General features: G+C 26.7%; 2 protein-coding genes across 2 annotated transcripts in view; both read left to right on the forward strand.

Moving 5' to 3' along the window:
• The window catches only part of LOC100211036 (histone-lysine N-methyltransferase, H3 lysine-79 specific), a 67,325-nt gene extending 45,083 nt beyond the window's left edge, over window positions 1–22,242 (forward strand). Inside the window, exons 10-21 of the mRNA XM_065817297.1 lie at window positions 7,348–7,427; window positions 7,539–7,607; window positions 7,697–7,806; window positions 7,975–8,010; window positions 8,974–9,138; window positions 9,217–9,384; window positions 9,593–9,799; window positions 12,375–12,447; window positions 13,610–13,701; window positions 17,752–17,991; window positions 18,261–18,326; window positions 18,759–22,242. Coding sequence (XP_065673369.1) covers window positions 7,348–7,427; window positions 7,539–7,607; window positions 7,697–7,806; window positions 7,975–8,010; window positions 8,974–9,138; window positions 9,217–9,384; window positions 9,593–9,799; window positions 12,375–12,447; window positions 13,610–13,701; window positions 17,752–17,991; window positions 18,261–18,326; window positions 18,759–21,218 — 3,766 coding nt within the window. The 3' untranslated portion in view covers window positions 21,219–22,242. The remainder of the gene's footprint in view (window positions 1–7,347; window positions 7,428–7,538; window positions 7,608–7,696; window positions 7,807–7,974; window positions 8,011–8,973; window positions 9,139–9,216; window positions 9,385–9,592; window positions 9,800–12,374; window positions 12,448–13,609; window positions 13,702–17,751; window positions 17,992–18,260; window positions 18,327–18,758) is intronic.
• A 117-nt stretch (window positions 22,243–22,359) lies between these two features.
• The window catches only part of LOC100197858 (beta-galactosidase), a 15,202-nt gene continuing 15,061 nt past the window's right edge, over window positions 22,360–22,500 (forward strand). The window contains 1 exon segment of the mRNA XM_065817298.1: window positions 22,360–22,500. This exon segment is cut by the window's right edge and continues 128 nt beyond it. Coding sequence (XP_065673370.1) covers window positions 22,411–22,500 — 90 coding nt within the window. The 5' untranslated portion in view covers window positions 22,360–22,410.

Here is a 22,500-nt window from a genome sequence, read left to right on the forward strand (position 1 = left end):
ACTAAAACCCAAATATTTATTATCTAATGGCTCACAGAAAGGTTTAAAGTGAGTTGTGTTATGTTATTCACTGTGCCCCAGTACTGGAGCACAGTGAATAAATGAACACAACGGTGAACTAATGATAGTGAATAGGGGCATAGCCAAATAACTTTGAGGCTGAGGGAGTAAAGACACTGTGCACTATACTTTTGGCATACTTTTATTAATTAGATTAGTATAAAATCAAAAAATTAGACATTTTGAAAAATGAGAAGAAAAAAAAAGAATTTTATTGGTAACAAAACCTATAAAAATATTAAAAAATTATTCAAATATTATTCATAACTTAAAACTAACAAATTCATTTTCATGTAGTTTGTTTGTTAAAAATGCATGAATTTAATCTTTAAGATTATTAATGGAGCATAGTGATCAACCTATTCACTGTACCCCAATTCACTGTGCCCCATCATAATAAATTAAGTTTAAGTCTAATTTCTTGGGACACGAGTGTTATTAAAGGAAAAGCTAAACTACTAACAGAAAGCATAAATATCAATAATCCGAATGAAAAACTTCAACTTTTGAAACTATTTCAACCATGATCTCCATAACAAACATAAGTACAGTAAGAAAATTTACTTTAGTGACCTAAAAACAAAAATTACCTACCAAAAACTGGTAGTCAAAGATTATGTGGTATTAACTATATATAAAGATGGCTGATATATGAGCACATAAAATGATTACATTATCAAGATGAACAAAATTCTAATCTTTGAGAAAATGCCTCTTATTCACTCTGCCCCTCGATCCACTGTACCCCGACTTCTCCTATATTTATTATATATATATATATATATATTTATTATATATATATATATATATTTATTATATATATATATATATATTTATTAGATATATATTTATATATATATATATATATATATATATATATATATATATATATATATATATATATATATATATATATATATATATATATATATATATATTAGGGTGTTTTAAAAAAAGGTCATGTCTCCAAAAATAAAAATCACCTGCCCAAACCATGATTTAGTACAAAAAAAATATTTTTCTTTAAATTTTTGAAAATCTGAAGGGTTCCTTCGGGGGGTAAAAGGGGTAATTTTTAGGGCGTTTTGTACCATTTTCAAAACTGTTTGTAGGAAGTTTTGACATTAAAATTTTTGATTTTTTTTTTATATTTATGTTTGTTAACACTTATTTAATCTAAATAAAATAGGCTCTACTCTTAAAAAAATTTTTTTTATAAATATATAATATATAAAACTCAAAAAAAATTGTTTCAAAAAACCCTAAAATCCTAAAATCCATAAATATTTAGCTCATAAAAATATTCTTAAAATTTTTTTGTAACTCACTTATAATCAGTTTAAGGAACTATTCTGGGAAATATATAAGAAAGAGGGCCTGGAACGGGAAAGAAAATACTAAAAAAAAAAATTAAATTACAAAAAATTTCATCTCAATAGTAAAAGTTTCATTTAAAATAAAATACAGCAATCCCAGTAAATTTATGAATTTTTTTATTCTTTCTTGAAGAAGTTATATTAACAAAAAAATGTACATAAGAAACAAGACTTTATTTGTGTTTGTACTAGTGGCTTTTTTGTAATCTATTTAATTCTTCCCGTTTCTGTTTTTATTGTAACTATTTGTAAAGAGAAAGGTGTCCTGCTTTTTTTCCCTCAGAATATGCTCTATTTATTAGTCTTGAACTAACTTAACTGCCCTCTCAGAACAGTCATTAACAACATCAAGTCCCCTAATTGTTGCTCTAAATTCTAGATAAAAATCGTTGAATTTCCAAAATTCTGGTGGAGTCTTCATCCATTGAGTTTCTGCCTTTCCATGACTGAGCATGTCAAAAACTAGCCACAACTTTTTTGTTATTAATGGAGTCAAACTAGGAGGCTCGTCTTTACTGAAGTTGAGGCTATTCAATATAGCTTGGTCCATTACCTGGCGCTCCAAAGGAAAACTATCACTTGGACATCTTTGTAAACTATACAGTTTTTTGGCCATATCACCACGTTCCCTACATTCTTTATCTGCTAGGGCAAAAACTACTAAAGTAGGATCTAGATACAAAGTATGTCTGAGAATAGAGTTTGCAACAGCTTGAGAGCCAAGTAGGTGTCATTCCTCAAACTTTTTCATTTGCTATCTATACTATTCCAGTTTTGTTTTAGAACTTAAAATAGTTTGTTTTCTGGACCAGAAGTTTCGCTGCTTAGGTAAATCTTCCAGAAATGGGCTATGTGTTGCTCAATTACATGATGTCTACATGCAATCAACAACAAGGGACGTTGAACTTGTTGAATTAATCTCATGCAAGTACCTTGCCATTTTCTTGTATTTGCTGAAGTTGCAACAAAACAGAGACATTTAACCTTATCTTTTAATCCAAAAAATTCCATCAATTCTACAATAGCTTGCTTTTGAGTAACCCCTAAACTAGAATCTATTGGAGGAATGCCAAGTAGTTCTGTTTTCTCATCAATCCTTACCAAAACTGCAATTCTATCTTTTTTAAATTGCTTTCCCTTTGTTAATTCATTAACTATTTTTCCATGAAAGTGTATTGTCGTTAGTGAATCTGATAATATTACAGTATTTTTTATGTATTGTTTTATTTCTTTAGCCCTGACAGATATTATGTTCTCTATAGCTCTATAAGATGTGGATTTAGAACAATTAAAGTTTGCTACAGAACCACCAGCCATGACAGTAACACTTGTAATCAATGCTGTATGTTGGTGGGGTGTTATACCCTCTCCCACTGCTGTATGAGCGGTTGACTAAAGAATATTTTTAGGAAAAAGAACAGAAATTTGAACATTAGGATGCGCATTAAAATCAAAATCAATATCTGTTTCCTTGCCTAATTTGTCACTAGTGTAACTAGTAGAACTTTGATAATCTAAATCATTCTTGTATAATTTATATAATTTTGCTGATTTCTATTTAACTTTTATGTGTGCCTTTTACTTCTTACTACAGAATACTCATATTTTTTATCTCTACCTCCAAGACATCCTTTTCTTTCACTAAGCTGGTCTTTTAAGAAAGCAATATCTTCCTCTTTGTCTTTCACTTTTCTCATTTTATCTTTTTATATTTTTTCAAACACAACATTAGGATGCTCTCCAATCCAAAATACCTTATTCATTTTCTCTTCAAACAAATGTCTTTTTTTTATTTCAGCAGGATTTGTTTTGTGTCTTTGATCTTTTAATTTTATCCACTCCTTTAACAATATCTCAAATTTAATCCTGTAAAAATATTATTTAACAGCATATTTATGGAATAAACATGGATTATAATAATTTAGAACTTATTGAAAATATTACTTCATCTTTTGTATTGTAAGCACTATAAATCCACCAAGTATCCAAAGAACCATTAGTTTAGACAGTATGCAGCAGTCGGACTGATCAACTGGACAATTAGGTATAAAAGAAGAACTTTTGTTAGACTAAGAACTTCACTTTTTCTTCACACTTTGATTTTTGTAGAAAGAGACAATATTATATTTTTAATAATTAAAAAAAATTTTTTTGGTACTAAACCATGGTTTGGGCAGATGATAAGTTAGGGCTCTTTTTTTTTAGAGACATGACCTTTTTTTAAAACATCCTTATATATATATATATATATATATATATATATATATATATATATATATATATATATATATATATATATATATATATATATATATATATATATATATATATATATATATATATATATATATATATATATAAATAAATATATATATATATATTTATATATATATATATATATATAAATAAATATATATATTTATATATATATATATATATATATATATATATATATATATATATATATATATCCCATGCTATTTAGTATTCAGTACCAAAATTTTTGTTGACATTTTTTTACACAGCTTTAAAAGAGATAAATTGTTTCTTTTTTTCTTTCAACATATTTGCTTCCAACAAGACTGCAAGCAACCACTAATTAAAGTTTAAAGTTACTGGAAGAGCAAAGATGAAGTTTGTAGAGCAAGATAACGATTGACGGACGACTTAAAAGATTGCAAATTATATGAATCAGGAAAGCAAGATGAAGGAAGAGAATTCTAGAGAACTAATGCTTGAGGAAAAAAACTAGAGGAATGAGAGTTTTTAAAACACTTAGGAACAGTCACAGAAAAAGGATGAGACTTAATTTAATAATGAGTAACACGAGAATGAATTTTAGTAGATGGCACAAGAAACGCTAGCTCTTCAGAACAGCGCACATTATAGTATTTGTAGAAAAGACAAGCAACATTACGATGATGTGATAATGGTTGGAGAGCAAGAGCAAGTCCAACTATATTTACAATGTGTTTTTGCACCTTATCTAAAAGAGAAAGGGCATCATTAGAAGATCTGCCCAAGATATGGCAACAGTATTCCATACAAGGCCGGATTCGAGATTTATAAAGATAGAGAATAGAATCCGGAGTAAGAAAGTGTCGAGCTTGATAAAGAGATGCAACCTTAGCAGATGCTAATTTTGCAATGGATTTGATATATGGTTTCCAAGAAAGATCAGAAGTAAGAGTTAATCCTAGAAGATTAAGGGTAGATGACTCATCCAGTACATTATCGTTTATAAATATAGGAAGGTCTAAGTTATTGCGATAATGATTGGCTGAAAAAAATTGAGTTTTATCTGAATTAAAGTTCACCAGCCACTGTGAGCCCCATGCTGTAGTAGAAGTGAGATCCTTTTCAAGCTCAAATGCCCCCTCCAAGCAATCAGAGATTGTTGGCTTCTTATCATGATAAGAATAAATGGTAGTATCATCAGCGAACAATGCCACCTTAGATGTGAGAATATCTAAAAGATTGTTAATGTAAAATAAAAAAGTATAGGGCCAAGGATTGAACCTTGAGGAACCCATGAAGTTACAGAATAAGAAGAAGAGTGCTGTCCATCAAGGACAACTTTTATACTATAATTGGAAAGGAAGGATTCAATAATCTTAAAGATGTTACCAGATACACCATAAGAAGAAAGCTTATGGAGAAGTCCAGCATGCCAAACTTTATCAAAAGCTTTAGAAATGTCAAAAGCAATTGCCTTAACCTCTCCACATTTATCTAATGCATGATAAAACCTATCAGTTATTACTGTTAGCAAATCAGCGGTAGAATGAGAAATTTAAAATCCATATTGATGAAAAGTAAGAAAAGTAAGTTATTAGATTCAAGATGAAAGGTTGAAAGTGTTTTTTAATTAAAGATTCAAAAACCTTGCTCACAATAGGAAGAAGACTAATGGGGCGGTAGTTAGATGAATCAGATCGCTCTCCAGAATTTTTGAAGATAGGGATAACAGATGCCGCTTTCCAGCAGGCTGGAAAACAAGACTCTGATAAGCACTTGTTGAATAGTTTTGAAAGTATAGACAATAGCTCCGGAGAACACTTCTGCAAAACTGTAACAGGTATGTTGTCCGAACCACAAGCTGTAGAGGAGTCTAAGCAGGAAATCACTTTAGATACAGAAGCTGGAGTGATACAAATGTCAAGCAAAGGATCAAGCTATTTGATGGCTATATCAGGTAGAACGCAACTAGTGGAATCAAGAGATGATATTGATGAAAAGTTCTTAGCAAACAATTCAGCTTTGTCTTAAGGTGATGTGACAAAGTCTGAACCATACAAGAGAGGTGGAATTACAGATTTGCCCTTATTATTGATACTATTAAAGATTCTCCAGAAGTCATGATAGCCTAGTTTTTGTGATGAAATATGAGATTTCATGACCTGAGAATAGCGAACTTTGGCGTTAGACAAAACTTTTTACAATGGTTTCTAGCAGAAATAAACAGACGTCTTTTTTCTGGAGAGTTGTTTTGCTGATAGATATGGAAGTAATGGTTTCGATCGGAAATTGCTGCAGCACAATGCTAGGAAAACCATGGAGAAGAGTGAGGCTTGACTTGGATTATGTAAGAAGCACATCACTCAGCAGGAAGACAAAATATTTTTACCTAAGGGCTATTATGAAGAAAATCACAGAAAGACTCCCAGTCAGCTTTAAGGTAGTTGTAAGAAGTATGATGATATAGGGATTCAGGTGATGAAGAAGAATGAGATAATAGTTTTAGAGAGATCAAACTGTGATCAGAAGCACCTAAGGGTGAATGTGGAGAAACTGAGCACTGACTAGGATCAGAAGCAAGACATAAGTCGAGTAGAGAAGGTAAATGATTCGGGTTGTTTGTAAAGCGAGTTGGAAAGTTGACTATTTGAGTTAGGGATTGAGAAAGGCAAAAGCTCTGGGCTTTAACACCTGCAGAGTCACTGACACTAGAGCCAAGCCATTTTAAGTGATGAACATTAAAGTCACCAACAACAACGATATTGGCTGAAGGGTAAAGAGAAAGGGCTTCGTCAATTTGATCAGAAATAACATCAAATAGAGTTCAGTCTTGAGATGAAGGAGAGCGATATAGAACAAAGAGAAAGGCGATAGAGTGAAGTGGTGCTAAACGAAAGCACATAAGAGAATAGTTGGTGGATTCAACCTAGTTTCCCAACAAATGGGTTCTTACTAATATAAATACCCAGGTCAAATTTCTAATTAGGTACAGCTTTTCGCTTTAAACAAAGATTCATACTATAACCCTTATTAATATTCATCTTTAAGATAGACAGCCATATATTGTTGGTTCCTGTATTTTTAACACGCTTCCACTACCATTTGAGGCTAGTTTGCTAAACATCTGTTTATTTTATTAATGCCAGACCATTTTAAAAAGTTTTTTAGGCTTAAGTTACCGTTTAATGTTAGATATTACTTTCAAACCACCAAAGTATAAATTAAGATTAAAAGATACTAATAAAAATAATTAAAAGATATTAACAAATAGTTTCGAAATACTATTTTGTTAGGTTTAATTTTTTTAAAAACTGATTGAAATGGAGTTAAAGCAAAGGTATAGTTTATGTTGCAAAGTATGGAAATGCTTCCATATCTGTTATGCAAATGTTGGCATATTTCTTATAAAAATATCAAACTTGTTACTGTGGAAATATATGCCAATAATCTATCCCAACAATCCTTAATGCATCACTTTATTATAAACCTCTGACTAAAAGTCTATGCATTTAAACAAAATTATTTCAAACATTTTTTTTTAATATTGATCTAATATGCGTTTATTTATTTTTGTTGTTTTATTTTTAACTATATAATTATTTTATAAATATATTATTATTTAAAGATATGTAATAAAGCAACTAAGAGTAGCATCACATATCTATTTTTACAGATTTATCTTTGTTAATAATTTTGCTTTTGGTCCAGTTGTTAATCATCATTTAAAAAATATGTTTCAGTCAATGAAAGAAGGTGACTTATGCAATTTTTTATTTCAAAGTTTTTATTTCAAACTTAATTTTCACCTTTGTTTCATGAAGAGAGTTTTGTTCAATTAATTATATAAAATAATTTTTATTACAGGTGCGAAATTAGTTTCATCAAGGGAGTTTTGTTCAATGAATTTTAAGTTTAATAAGCGAAATTTATCCGGTAATAACTTTGATTAGTTTTTTTTTCTTCAACAATATTTTTTAAGTTAAGTCAAGATTATTTTATTGCTTTTTATTTTAAACTTTAAGAACTCGGTGCTATGATGCGTATAAGTGAAATTCGTCCTCAAAATAAAGCATCAGTATCGTGGACTGGAAACACTGTCTCATATTATTTACATGTTGTTGATCGAACAAGGGTGTGATTTTGATCTAAAAGTTTACTCTCAATTCTTTAAATTTTAAAATATTTTAAAATTTTGCATCAAATTATTTTTTTAAAATGCTATAAAAATTATTTTAAAATTTTAAAAATTTATTAAGATTTTATGATTTTATCAATATTAAAGTTTTTTTTTTTGATTTAGTTAGAAAAGTATTTTTCTATTCTTCAAAAAAAAAAGGTATGTATAATTTTTTATTTTATTTATATGTTGTGTATGTTTAATGTAGAGGAAGTTTTGTATGTGGTTTTTAAGTATCCAAATTTATTGTGTGGTTTTTAAGTATGCCCAAATTTATTGTGTGTGCCTAAGTGGATGTTTGACTACTTTTTTGACTGCTTAGTGTTTTTTTTACATGTATGTTTTAATGTCTAGTGCTTTGTTAGTAGGGTAATTCAAAAAAAAACATTTTTGAAAAATATCTGCAACTCTGTGATTTGGTCAACAGTTTGGTCACAGCTCTGTGTGTACTTAAATTAGTTTGTGCACTTGTACATTTGTGGATTAAAATTTTTTTTTAACAATTAGTAAAGAATTACCTGATAAATTTGTATAAAGCACTCTATACAAAGCACTCTGCCACTATACAAGGCACTTTGCCACTATACAGACCATTTTGCCACTGCAGTCACAACTGTATAATGTCAGCGATACTGCATTAATTGCTAAAATAAAAAATATCTAGTGGAGAATATTATTAGATTTATAATTTTAAGTTTATTATTTTAGATTGTAATTGTAATATTGGCTTAGCATAAGATTAGTTGTTTTTAAAAATTAAAAATTAGTATAAAAATTGCAGTTGCTTCTGATAGGAGCATTTGATAGGATGATTATTAAGGAAAGGAGATTGCAGTTGCTGTTGATAATATAGGAACATATGACTATTAAGGAAAGGAGAAAATTATGAAGTGTGCGAATAAATAATATTTTGTCAATATTGTACATTTTTGTGACTAAGGTTTGAGCTAGTGATGTTTATATTTGGGCATTTATATTTGTGGATTTATATTTTGTTGATGTTTTTGTTTTGTTTTTTTAATGTATTTTTATGGTGTAATTATTTTAGGTGCATCTTATGAGTTAATATGTTGTATGTTTTAATATTTGTTTATGAATTCATTTCGATATGGATATTTTCAGGAAGGTCTTGATATTGAAGAAGATGTCAGTTCTATATATTCGGAAAGCAACATTAGTAACGAAGCAAATAGTTGTGCAAACTCAGGAGCTTTTGTCAATGTTGAAACGCTTGAAGACAATTTAGATGACTTATACCTAGGGACTACAACTAGACATCAATGGCAGGTAGAAACTCTTCATAATTTATCATTACATTATATAATTTTATTGCAAGAATAGTTATTACTTAAAATTTTATCATAGTTGCTAACGGATACCATAAAACAAAGTAAAAAAGAAGCTGTAGGGTATCCAGATCAATTTAAGCCTGGTAAAGAGCCTTGTAAAGAGCAAAGTTCTGGAAAACAACATTCAGAAAATAAAAAGAATACTTTATTGCGTAGAAGTATTGCGAGAAAATCTTTTGAATCGGTATTGTTTTGATGTTTTATGTATATGATTTTAATTATATAAATTATTTCTTTCTAGAAAATTCTAAGCTTGATATCTTTAAATGTGAATGTTTTAAAGTTATTCATTTCAGGTCTTTCTCAGGAATTAATATTATAAGAAAGACAAAATTTGAATTTGAATTTTGATCAATCAAATTTTGAATTTAAATTTTGTTTAATTTTTTCAGAAAAAAAAATTAAAGAAATACAGTCCAGAGAACAAAAAGAACTTATCTAATTCATCTTCATCAAGTTCTTCTATGGAAAGTGATCTTGATGACCCAGATTTTGTAGGAGGTAATGACACAAAGTCCATTGAAAACTCGCTTGATGCAGAGATTGAAAGTAAATTAGAGCCAAGCAGTAAAAAGCAATTAGACATAAATTGTTCAAAGGTGAATTTATTGGTTATTTTAAGATACTTTTCATTGCAAAAATTTATACTATTATTAACTTAGTCTTAATTTTTTTTTGTAATTATTGCAAAATATATATTTATATTAAAAAATTAGAAACAAAAAAAGAAAATCTATTTAGTGCTAATATATATAAGTGTATATGTTACCTGGTAAATAAGAAAATATTTATTGTAGTGTAACATTTTTTTTTTGTTTTCGTAAGTTGTATTTTTACAAATGTTTTCTCTAAGAAAAGTCTACTTATTCATTAAATTTATTTATTCAATATAAATAAAATAAATAATATAATAATATGATATAAATAAATTTAAAATAATTAAAGTTCTGTTAAATCCCCAGATGAATTAGAAAAAATAGTTTTGGATTAAGTTTCTTCTTTGTTTGACAAAAAAGTGTTTTTGTATAGAGCATTACCATTAAGAGGTTTGATGTTAATTTCAATATAATCAAACAATTGAAATATTCTGTTGTTCCAATATAATCAAACAATTGAAACAACATAATTATTGAAATAGAATCAATTGTTTGTGCTAAAGTTATTTTTATATCAGTTTCATTTTGTTCATTTATTGCTATTTTGTTCATAACAACAAGAAATACATGAAATTTTTTTACTTCCTGTAAAGTTGCATAAAAAAAGAAAGAAAAAAGTTGAATTGGCATATAATTTTGTCAATTTGAACAGGTGAGATAATTCTGTATTCGTATATAGTAGAAAACTTATATTTCAAAATAAATATTCAAAGTAGAATAACATTATTTTGAGGTACATAACACAATGAATTACTTGAATTTTTCAAAGGTTTAGACCAATCAACTGTTTTTGATTGGTCTAAATCTCAAAATCATGACCCCCAAGGTGATCTAGCATGTGAAAACCATGTTTGACCACTGTTGCTGGGTTTTTATGAGTTTTGTCAAAAAAGTTATACTTATATTTCAATAAAGTAGAAAAACATTATTTTGAGGTACATAACACAGTCAATAACTCGAATTTTTCAAAGATTATTCTCATATTATGAGATTTATATAAATCAATTTTTGTTGATTTATATAAATCTCATAATATGAGAATAATCTCTAAATAATATATTATATAATATAAAAATAATTGGTAATGAAAACAACGATATTCTAATTCCTTTTTTTTTTCCATTTTGAATTATTTTTTATACTATTTTATAATAATTTTTTATATCTATTTTATCTTTATTTTCAGATTCTTATTTTAGACAAAGCTTTATTCTGGTTTGTAGTTGCTTCATATCTTTTGCTTGCCAGTTTCCCTTATACAGTTTGCCTTTCAAAATAATCTAAAAATCTTCAATTAGGCAACACTCTGGTACGACTGGCAGATGGTCAACTTTTTTGACAAAATTGATGGCCCGCAGTTGGTCACGGTTTTACCATAATAAGATGAGGCCAGATCCAGCCAAAATACATAATTATCATTGGAATGATAAGTGTTGATGAATGGCACTAATCTTCCTTTAATACAAACCATTTTTGTAGATGCCTTTGTTGATTAATGCTCAGGGGAGTCTGCCTCTGTCATTAGAACGGTAGGTGCTGTTTCCGTTAATCATCGAGTGCAACACCATGAAGTAAGAGTTGTTGTTAAGGATGACCCATTTTCCTTAAAAATTGCTATAAAGATAATAAATGCTGGTCTAGATTTCTGACTCTTTCTGACTCTCTTGTTGATCAGGTATACCCTGTTTTGTATAAGTTTTAATGTGCACTTGGCAAATCCAATTTTTGACTGGCGGGCTTCATTAAAACCCAGTTACAGTGGTCAAACATGGTTTTCACATGCTTGATCACCTCGGGGGTCATGATTTTGGCTACACAAACTCTTGTATCCAGAATCATTCTCACCACATTTGATTATATCATAAATAGTGCTTCTTGGAATTTGTTTAGAATTAAAGTGATCTTCTGAGAGCTTTTTATTTTGTTATTTATTATTTAAATAGAACTCGTAAATTCGTTTTCTTATCTCTTTTTGCTTGGAAATCATTTTTTTCTTAATTTTTTTTAAATTATCTAAAAATAAGAAGATAATGAAACTTATAAAGAATTAAATTGATAAAAAAAATTATACAGCTTTAAAATGGAAATACATGAAAAAAAAAGTTCAGTTTGCGGCATTTAGAATTCATATAAAGTTAGTCTGGGTTTTTGGTAACCATGTGTGTGTGTGTGTGTGTGTGTGTGTGTGTGTGTGTGTGTGTGTGTGTGTGTGTGTGTGTGTGTGTGTGTGTGTGTGTGTATATATATATATATATATATATATATTTGTGTGTGTGTGTGTGTGTCTGTATAATATCCTATTTTTATATCATTATTCTATAGGGTAGTTTTAGTTAATAATAAAGTATTATTATTATTATAATACATTATAATAATATTTTTTTCAATTAAAAAAATAAGCAAAGAGAATAGTCTTTTGTTATTTATATATATATATATATATATATATATATATATATATATATATATATATATATATATATATACATATTATAATTATTTTTTTTCATTTAATTAGGAAATAAACAACAATGTCACTTCGCAAAACGAGCTAAGTAAAGACCTGGAGAATGATGTTGATGATTTTTTAAGTAAAATTATTTTAGTATTCTCATTCATTTTAACTAATTTACTTTAATGATTTTTCATAAAATTTTTTTTAAAAAGTTTTCAATAAATTTTTTCATCATTTCATCAAAAATTATTTCATCATTTCAATCATTTCAGAATATCAATCAAAACTTTGTGTTTAGAACAACAATATATTTTTTAAATTAATAACAAATATATTTTTATATTTATAAAGTTAAATTTTTTAACTTTTAAAAAGAATTTATTTATATTAGGATTTTAAGGATTTTTACATTTTAAAACTGTTTAAATGCCGTGGGAAAAAAAGTTCTTATTCATAATGAGATTTTTTTTAATTAATAGAGTGTTCATTAAAATTGAATGATTGAATAATCATTTACGCAACCAAAATATATTTTAATTATTCATAACATTAAATAATATATAAATAATTGGTAATTAAAGTAACAATATTCTAATTCCTTTTTTTTTCCCATTTTGAATTGTTTTTTATATTATTATTTTTTTTATTATTTTTAAAAAAGATTGTTTTTAATTATTTTCAATAATATGGTCCATACAGATTTACCTTTATTATTATTTTTTTTTTCCGATTATTTTTTACTCCACTACACCATGACAAAAAATGGTGGTAAGCTGAACTAATTCTCAAATTTTTTTCTGCATACAAGATAAGGATAAGATCCTGCTTGTCACTTTTTTTTTAAAATAGTTTGAGATTCAACTTAAGCTGTGATTGAGTAATTATTTTTCTAAGTTGGATTTAATAATCTGTCGATACTTTTTACTTCTTCCATCACATTTTATTTTTATTGTAACCTAGGTTTCGCTAGGAAGATTACCATTTGTTTTATAAGTTTCTTTTTATAAGTTTTTTCTTCTGCTAGCTAAGTGCATTCACACTAGTGGCTAAGAACCTTCTCTACTTAAACTTTTTTCATTTCAAGCATCAACATTATTAACAAAAACATTTTTATTTTCCATAACTATATTTCTTTCTATTGCTGTTTATGTTTTCATGGTTATTATAAAACTTGTAATTATAATGGTATAATGGTTTATCAATAGTTTTTTATATATTTGATTAATGAAGATTATATATATATATTTTATGTATCATTAATATTCATTATGTTATTTACCCATTATATTATTATTTAGGTAAATTAAAGTATCGGCTATTAGATTTTATAAAGATAGTAAATACAAAAGAATATGCTGAAAAACTTAGTTCAATGATTGAGTTTGAAAAGGTAAATGTCAAAAAAAAATTTGTTATTGGTTATGGGTAAATATAGTAACATTTTAATCATTGTCTGGCAATGATTGGTAGATGTTGTTTTTTGCCAGACATTGTCCGGTGAAAAACAATATCTTCCAGTCATTTTCTCTGACCCATATTTTGTGTGCATTTATTTTTTAATCATTTTAGTTGTTCCAAAATTATTAGTAAATTCTGTATAGTATATAAACTTCATTTTTTGAACTTTTTATTATTTATACAAAACAGAAAATTAAGAAAACACCCAGTTATGTTAATAAAATATGTCATTTTTTTGAGCTAATTTATTTTTTAAAAGACGCTAAAACTATAAAAAAAATTTTAATTAAACAGCCTGGTTTTTATTATTTATATTAAAGTGTTACAGTTAATTATTAATTTAAAATTATATTTCAGTATTTATTTAATTTTTTGTTCAATGGTTTTTATAGATTTTAAGCAAATATTTTAGCTTTTAAAACCCCTTTAAAATTTATTTTATAAACTTTTTAACATAATAGTTATTTTGATGGGTATAAAAACTTTTATTACAGTTTTAAATTTGTTATGTAACCTTTTTTTTTTTTTTATTGTAATCCTAGAAAAAGTTTGAAAAGATTTATAAAAAATACATATTTAAATAAATGAAATTACATATAATATTATTTGATAATTTAAATAAAATCGGTTTATTATAAAAAATCATTAGAAGTAATTTGTTACTTTGTTTAACAAAGTAATAAGTAAACATAATAATTTAATTTATTTATATATTTATAATTTATAATAATTTACAAAGCATTTCACATAGCATAAAAAATTATTTAGAAATTAAAAAAAAGATGTAATATAAAATATTTTCTTTTGAAATTTTAGTTTTTTAAGTTTAGTTTTTTTTCTTGAAAATTTTCTTTATTTTAAATAAGTTACTTTTTAAATTTCTTTTTAATTTTCAACATTTTTAAAATGCCTAAAGTTGTTAACACTTAAAACATGTTGACTGCGGCTGAGTTATTAAAACAAAGTATTTTATGGGTGCTCAGGAATAGCGTGCGATCATACTTCCTTCCTTAAAGTAAACTTTTTTGTTAGGTTTTGTTGGGTATGTCCACTAAACCAAACTATTTATCGTACAAATTTTCCAGAACTAAAAAGTTTGTTATTTCAAGCTCGATAATATCATACTTTTTATATATTATAATATTAAATTATAATTTTTTATGAACTCTAAACATTTATATTAAATATTCTCATTTTAGTTTCAAATCAGAATTAGTCCCTAAGTTAAAAACTTTTTGGCTAAAGATATGGAGGCCAAAATTTTTTTTTTTTTTTTTTTTTTTTTTTTGTTTGAGCTTTGCAGTATTATGAATATTAATTATAAGATTTTATGATTTATTCATAATCATAAGATAAAGATTTTATGACCTGTTTGTAGACATAAATTTCACTAGTTGAATAAGCCGTCAAAGTCAATTGGATGTTACATCATGTTTCATTTATTAATGACTTTAAACATTTGAATTGAAAGAGTTTTCTATTAATGGCTTTTAACATATGAATCAAGAGTGGTTTTTTAAGATGCAAAAATAGAATTTATTTATTTAATTACGAAGCTATGCACAAGTCATTATCAGTTTATATTAATGTCGAAAAAGTTATAAAATCTCTCTCTTTTATATATTTATTCACTATATATTTTTTCTTTTATATATTTATTCACTATATATTTTTTCTTTTATATATTTATTCACTATATATTTTTTCTTTTATATATTTATTCACTATATATATTTTCTTTTGTTTACTACATAGAAGCGTAAAAAGAGTAAAAGTTTCTTTGTAAAGAAAAAAACTTCATTTACTAATCAAAAAATAATTAAAAAAAAAAATTCTATTTATTAAATAATTAATAAACATTATTATTTAACAGGCGTGTATTTTGTTGGAAAAATATTTGTATAGATAAAAGAAATAAAATATTAAGTTATATAAAATACTCTTTGATAATTTAAATTATATGTGTTATTTAGAAGTAATTTGTTATTATTTAAAAGGATTTCACGTAAAATATAAAATCATTTACTTTCAAGTTATTTTGAAATATAGAATGTATTTATCATAAAAAATTTAAAAAAAAAAAAAAATTATTTTAAAATATTATAATTAGATTATATATAATATTCTTTGATAATTTAAATAAACATTTTGATAAAACAACAAATCTTGATCTAATTAATTTTTTAATTTATTTCAAAGAGTTAAAATAAAATCATTTGAAAAAGTCAAAGTTTCGAAGTTATTCATTCTAAACTACAAATATACATGTATATAAAATATTTTCCTCTAAGACTTTATGTTTTATTTTAGTTAAGTTTAATTTTTTTTATTATTTTAGAATTTTAGTTTGTTAAGTTTGTTTGATTTTTATTTTCTCTTAGTTAATTGTTATTTTTTTTATGTTAAGTTTAGCTTAATTTTTTTCTGCAAAATTTTAAAACATTTAATATTTCATAACAACAGCTGTGGTCAAGTTGTCTTCAAAAAATATTTTATGTGTGAAAAGACAAGGTGCAAACTGCACACGCTTCCTGTAACAGCCCGACATATATGTATATATACATATATATGTATACACACCCACTAGTGATGTGTCAGGTACCTGTTTTACTGGGTACCCAGAATCGGCCATTTTATTGCAGTACCTGGCACCAGGTATCTTAAAAGAAATTTTTGATAAAATTCAACCTTAAGTGCTGTAACTTAAAATTGGTACTTTAAAATGTGTTGAGATATTGTTATTAGAATTGCTTTTAGCTTAAACATCAGCCAACAAAAATCTTGATAAACATCAGCCAATAAAAATCTTGATATAAGTCTAAGAGTATTATTGATAATCACAAAAGGCCCTATTTATTCAACATAGATGTGTCTTATTTAAAATATTTTTAAAAATGTATTTTTGAAAAACAAACAGAATATAATGCAAAATTGATTTGTATGGTTATTTTAATAGCTTCTTTTTATTGTGTGAGAGAATTCACTAAAAAATTTTTCGAAGTTGATAGAGTTAATTTTAAAGCTCTTGATATTTTTTGGGTTAACAACATCAGACAGCAAGTTATTCCAAATACAGTAAACTCCCAGTTGTTCAAACTAACACTCGTTCAAATTTCCCACTTGTTTGAAGCAGTTTTCATTCCCAGTAAATTTTTTTTATCAAACTTGTGCAAATATCCATCAGTTATTTGAACCTGCAGTTATTCAAAATTTTGTTTGTTTGAAGTGATTTTTTGCTCCCCTTGACAAACACCCTGTGTATTTTGAGACATAACTTTATTGAACATTATCAAAATATATGCATATATATACATGAAAATAAAAATATTCTCAAAATAATAAAAAAATCTGGCTTAGTGCCGTAAAAATTTCAACTTGGTGTCTACACAAATGTAGGCAGTATTGACAAATAGGGTTGCCATATCTGGCTTTTATGGAGGAGAACACAGTGTTAAACCTCCAAAAATAATTTTTTTTATGGTGTTCTCCTTCATAAATGCCAGACATCTAGCAATCCTATATATAAATAGTTTATAAACACATGTGAACAAAGTGTACCAATTGGTGGACACGTTATTAGGGAGAAAGCTTTAGATTTTGCAAAAGAACTTAACATAATGGAATTGGTGACTTGGCATAAACTGATTCCGGTACATCTATAACACCTACATGTGTAGATTTGTGCACTTAGCTATGCATGAAATATCATTGATGGTGTCATATTGATGAAATAGTTCTCTGTAAGGGCTTCTGTATATACATTGATAGAGAATTTGGTTCTGGGCTGCTACAATATGAATATTAAGGACATTTATTAAAACAACAATTTTTCTGTTTGGTATTAAGTCTGCATTTTAAAGTTTGAAGTGCATGAAAATATATTAGGGCAGTGCACATGTGAGTGCACAGGGATAAATACATACACATAAATTCACACACATAAATTCACACATAACAATTTGTTTTTGTATTTTACTAACAGGCAAAAAATAAATTATTACTTCGAGAAGTTGATGAAACAGAGGCAATCATTCAAAATCTCATTAATGATGGACTAAAAAAATTCTCACAGCGTCTTTCAGAACTTGACATTGCTGTAAAGACACCATTAGAGTTGCTCTCAAGATCTTCAAATCTAGCTGTGAAGCATCGTGCTCTTGAGAATAAAGTTCTTAATATGGAAGTTGAAGTCTCTCTTTTAGAACAAAAATATGAAGACATGGTAAATAATATTGGAAATATTTTTTAGTATTTTTCAATATCTTTATAATATTTATAATAATATATAAGTTTATTGCCTAAACTGTTAAAATTTCATGTATAATGCAAATTAATTATTTAATTTTAATGATATATATTCGAATATAATGTAAAATGGTATTATAAAAAATACATTTAAATATTTTGTTTTAATATTTTGATTTAAATATTTTGATTTAAATATTTTGATTTAAATATTTTCAATTTTAATAGATTTTAATAAAATTTTAGTGCAATGATAAAGTTGGAATGAAACCATGTGGAGAAATGTTGTGTGATGATCTTTCTACTATTTCAGTAAAAAAAAATTTGATGTTTTTATCTACTACAGATTTTTTAGGTCAACATAGCCTGATAGTTTTTGTGCGCTTTAATTTTAGAATGTGCGCCCATTTATTCTAAATAAGATAATTAAAATAAAAACAGGAAAACAAATGTTTTATTTCTAAAAAATAATTCAAGCACAATAGTGTTTTCGCTTTTTTCACAAGTTCACAAGTTATTTGATGAACTAAAAAGATTTTCAATTTAAAAAGAAAGTATTTTTTTAGCAAGCGCTTTTGCATTCACTAAAGTTTTTGCAGGCATGTGGGAGAGCGTGAAAAAGCTTGACAGCAAAGCGTTGGCCAAATGTAGAAGACTGATATATATATATATATATATATATATATATATATATATATATATATATATATATATATATATATTATGTATTTGTTTTTTTTTTAGAATGGTGGACCAGAAAAGAAGGATGTTGGTACAAAAGTTTGCTATGCTATTATGAATGCACTAAATCAACGTCACCTGCTGATAAGCAAAAATGAACATATAAATGAAGAGATAGCAATACTTGAAAAAGTATGTACATCTGCTATTCCGTCTGTTGAGCAAGCAGTATCTGATATCAAGGTAACTCTACCTTCAGCAGAAATATTTTTACAAGCTGAAAAGCCTGCAGACAAGCTTGATCTTATTCCCAAACCACGTCCTGTTGCCTTTGTTCCACCTCGTATGCTAAGTTGTGATAAGGCAACAATTTTACCAGTACTTACAGAGCAACAATTAGTTTTGCCCCCCATTATCTCAATTAGTCCGTTTAGTTTTTTGAACTCTACTTTAAGAAACAGCTTTGCTTCTGAAATAAATTCTCAAAATAAAAACTATATACAATCAGAAACACAAGGTTATAAACGTTCAAGAGGTCGACCCAGAAAAAATGTTCAGTCTTCTGAAAAGCCAATCACTAAAAAAGTTAAACCTGTTGAAAAAAGTTTGTATCATTCACATTTGTCTAATGATCTTTCTGTCATGAGCCAGTATGAATTACATGAACCTAGGGTTTCTTCAGAAGAACAAAACGGAGAAGGAAGTAATTGTACTTCAGTAGTTTTTTCAAGTAAACCAAAAGGCTCAATTAAACTCCCTAAAAAGTTGTTAAAAAGAAGTGCAGAAGTTGAAAAAGAAAAATTTCAAAAAGCTCAGAATATAGATGAGTTGAATACAATGAAAATGGAAATCTTAAATGTTTCAGAAAATTATGTTTTAAAAAAAGATATTGAATTAAACAAGTGCAATGCAGCTACAAATTTGATTTATTCTTCCTCACAAATAATGCTCGATGAGAAACAAAATCGATGTCAAGAAAAACTGTACCCTTCAACAATAATGCAGAACAGCTATGATAAATTGTTATTTGATAGCATTGCTTCTAAAAGTATTAATAATAGTTCTGTAGATGACTATGGAAATTATTTACCAAAAATTGCAAATAATCTTGAACAAAGACTAAGTGCTTCACTTGACCAAATTAGACAGAGTGTTTTTATCTCAAATTCTTTAATTCATCATCCACAACAATATGTAGATAGGTTAAGCCCTACACTACAAGATCACTCAACCAGAGCTTGTACCCATCCTCAAGAAAGTTCTAACATAAATAAAATAGCTCCAGAAGGCTGGAGTGGGTTAACTTCTAAAACTCCAAGTGAATTATCTGTTTCTCTGTCCAGTTCATCTATGAGTAATGAGCAATTCATTAAACCTAAAGATATAATTTGCACTAACTCAGATGTCATAAACAATCCTCTTTATCTCAAACAAGATTATCAACCTCGAAAAGTAATTAACAAGCCATTAAATTTTAAAGACGATTCAATCTATAAAACTTCTGGAGTTACATTACAAGAAAGTTACATTCATAGTAAGTATGACCAATCCAATGCTCGATCTGCTCTAGTTGATGATCATTTTTATGCTAGTCTCAGTCACTTAGTTTCTAGTCGAATTTCTGCAAATGAAACAACCAAAACTATCCCTAATATAGTAAATTTCACAGATCAATCTAAAATGACATCTAAACTACAAACTACCCAGAATGCTTTGACTCAGTCTAGCTCAATATATTTTCCATTTACTTCTAACAATCACACAACATTTTGTCAAAAGTCAATAAATGGTGACATGCGACTTATAAACTCAGTTAATTTTCCTAATTCTTTATCTTTTAATCCTTTACTAAAATCAATGCAAGAAGAATCTCATCCAACAATGACATCTCAAGTTGCAGGATCAAAACTATTTGTAAACAGTGTTGAAAAAAAAGAGGAACCGTTAAAAAAGAAAAGGAGAGTAAATCAATCTAAGAAAAAGCTACTCACTTATTCTAGTGATACTAATGTGGCACCTATCACAACTTCACATAATACAAGTCCTAAAGTATCAAAATTTCATAACCCTCAATATCGATTAGTTTATCAACCAAGTGTTGTCACAGATTCTCAGAATTCTTCATTCTCAACACTTAACACTTTTTGCTTAAATAGTCCAATCAGTGTTCAATCTGATGTTAAACAAAATATGGTAGCTCCAATACCAAATAACTTCATTCATTCCCAAGTTATTAGTTGGAATATGAATTCGGCAGCTCTTGCAAGAGTTTCACTACCAACTGTTTGTAACACACAGGTTACCCCTGCACTAGATAACATATTAAGAAACCCTTCTATATCAAATAGTACATTACAGCCAATGGTATATACTACGCAACCGCATTTGATTTTATTAAAACCTTCTCATATAAATGAAAAAAACAGTGATACTTCTTTGCAAACTTCTTTCTTGAGTATAAATCAATCAGCATCATCACCAACATATCCACCATTAGAAAAATTAGATGATTTTAAAACTTAGATGATTTAAAAAAAATCTTTTTTAAAAGTAGGAATCCTTTTATAATTTTTTTTTAAAAATAACACCTTTAATAAAATATGTAAAATTTGGAGAGTTTTAATATATGATAATGATAAGAAAAAATATGAAAAATGACCCATCGATGTTTCTCATAAATTAAAAATTCATTTATTTTCAAATTTCCTTAAATGTTAAATATTTGTGTGTGTGTGTACATACAAACATACATACATATATACATACATACATACATACATACATACATACATACATACATACATACATACATACATACATACATACACACATACACACATACATATATAAGTGTATATAATTCATACATATATACACATATATTATATATACACATAAATTCATACATATATACACATCTATACACATATTATCACGCATACACGTATATAAGTGTATATACATACATATATAAGTGTATATACACAATACATATACACATACTTATACACACACATATATATAAGTGTATGTATGTATATATATATATATATACACACACACACACACACACACACACACACACACACACACACACACAAATATATAACATATATATGTGTGTGTACATATAAATCATTACTTTAAAACTATTTTATTAAGCAAATTAAATGGGAACCTAATAAGCTATTTTCGTTTTATTATTTTTGTTTATTTGTTTTATTTTATTCTTTTTTATTATGTTTTGTTCTTTTTGTTTCAAGTCCTTATTTTATTTTGTTTTTGATTTCTTGCAAATATAAAAAAATTGTTTTTAGATATATTGCTTATTTATTATAATATGTTTCTGTTGTATTTAACTTTTCTTTTTTGTTTTATTTATCTGTTCATTACTTTTTCTATATTTTTAAAATGACGTAAAATATGGTTTTAGATTTTAAACCGTTAAATGCTTGTAAATATGTTTTCAAAGAAATTTATATAATTTTGTTAAAAGTTGTGTAAATTGTATTCATTATGAAGATTTAGCAATATTTTTGCATTTTTACGTGTTGTGTTTTTAATTCAATCTATTAGTAACTAAATATTAAAATGGTTTACTTTTGTCATATAAAAAAAGAATTTATTTTGCGCTAGAATTGGTTTTACTATTTAGTTTCAATGTTTTGGTTTAACATTAGAGATCATTTTTATTTCAGCAATTCCTGATTTTAATATGATATTTAATGTGTTTATTTCTCTGCTTATTGTGTTTGCTAAAGTTTCATCTTCTGAGAGAACCTTTAAAATTGATTATGAAAACAAT

Source organism: Hydra vulgaris, chromosome 14 (genome assembly GCF_038396675.1).
Source record: "Hydra vulgaris chromosome 14, alternate assembly HydraT2T_AEP".
Taxonomy (NCBI): Eukaryota; Metazoa; Cnidaria; class Hydrozoa; order Anthoathecata; family Hydridae; genus Hydra; species Hydra vulgaris.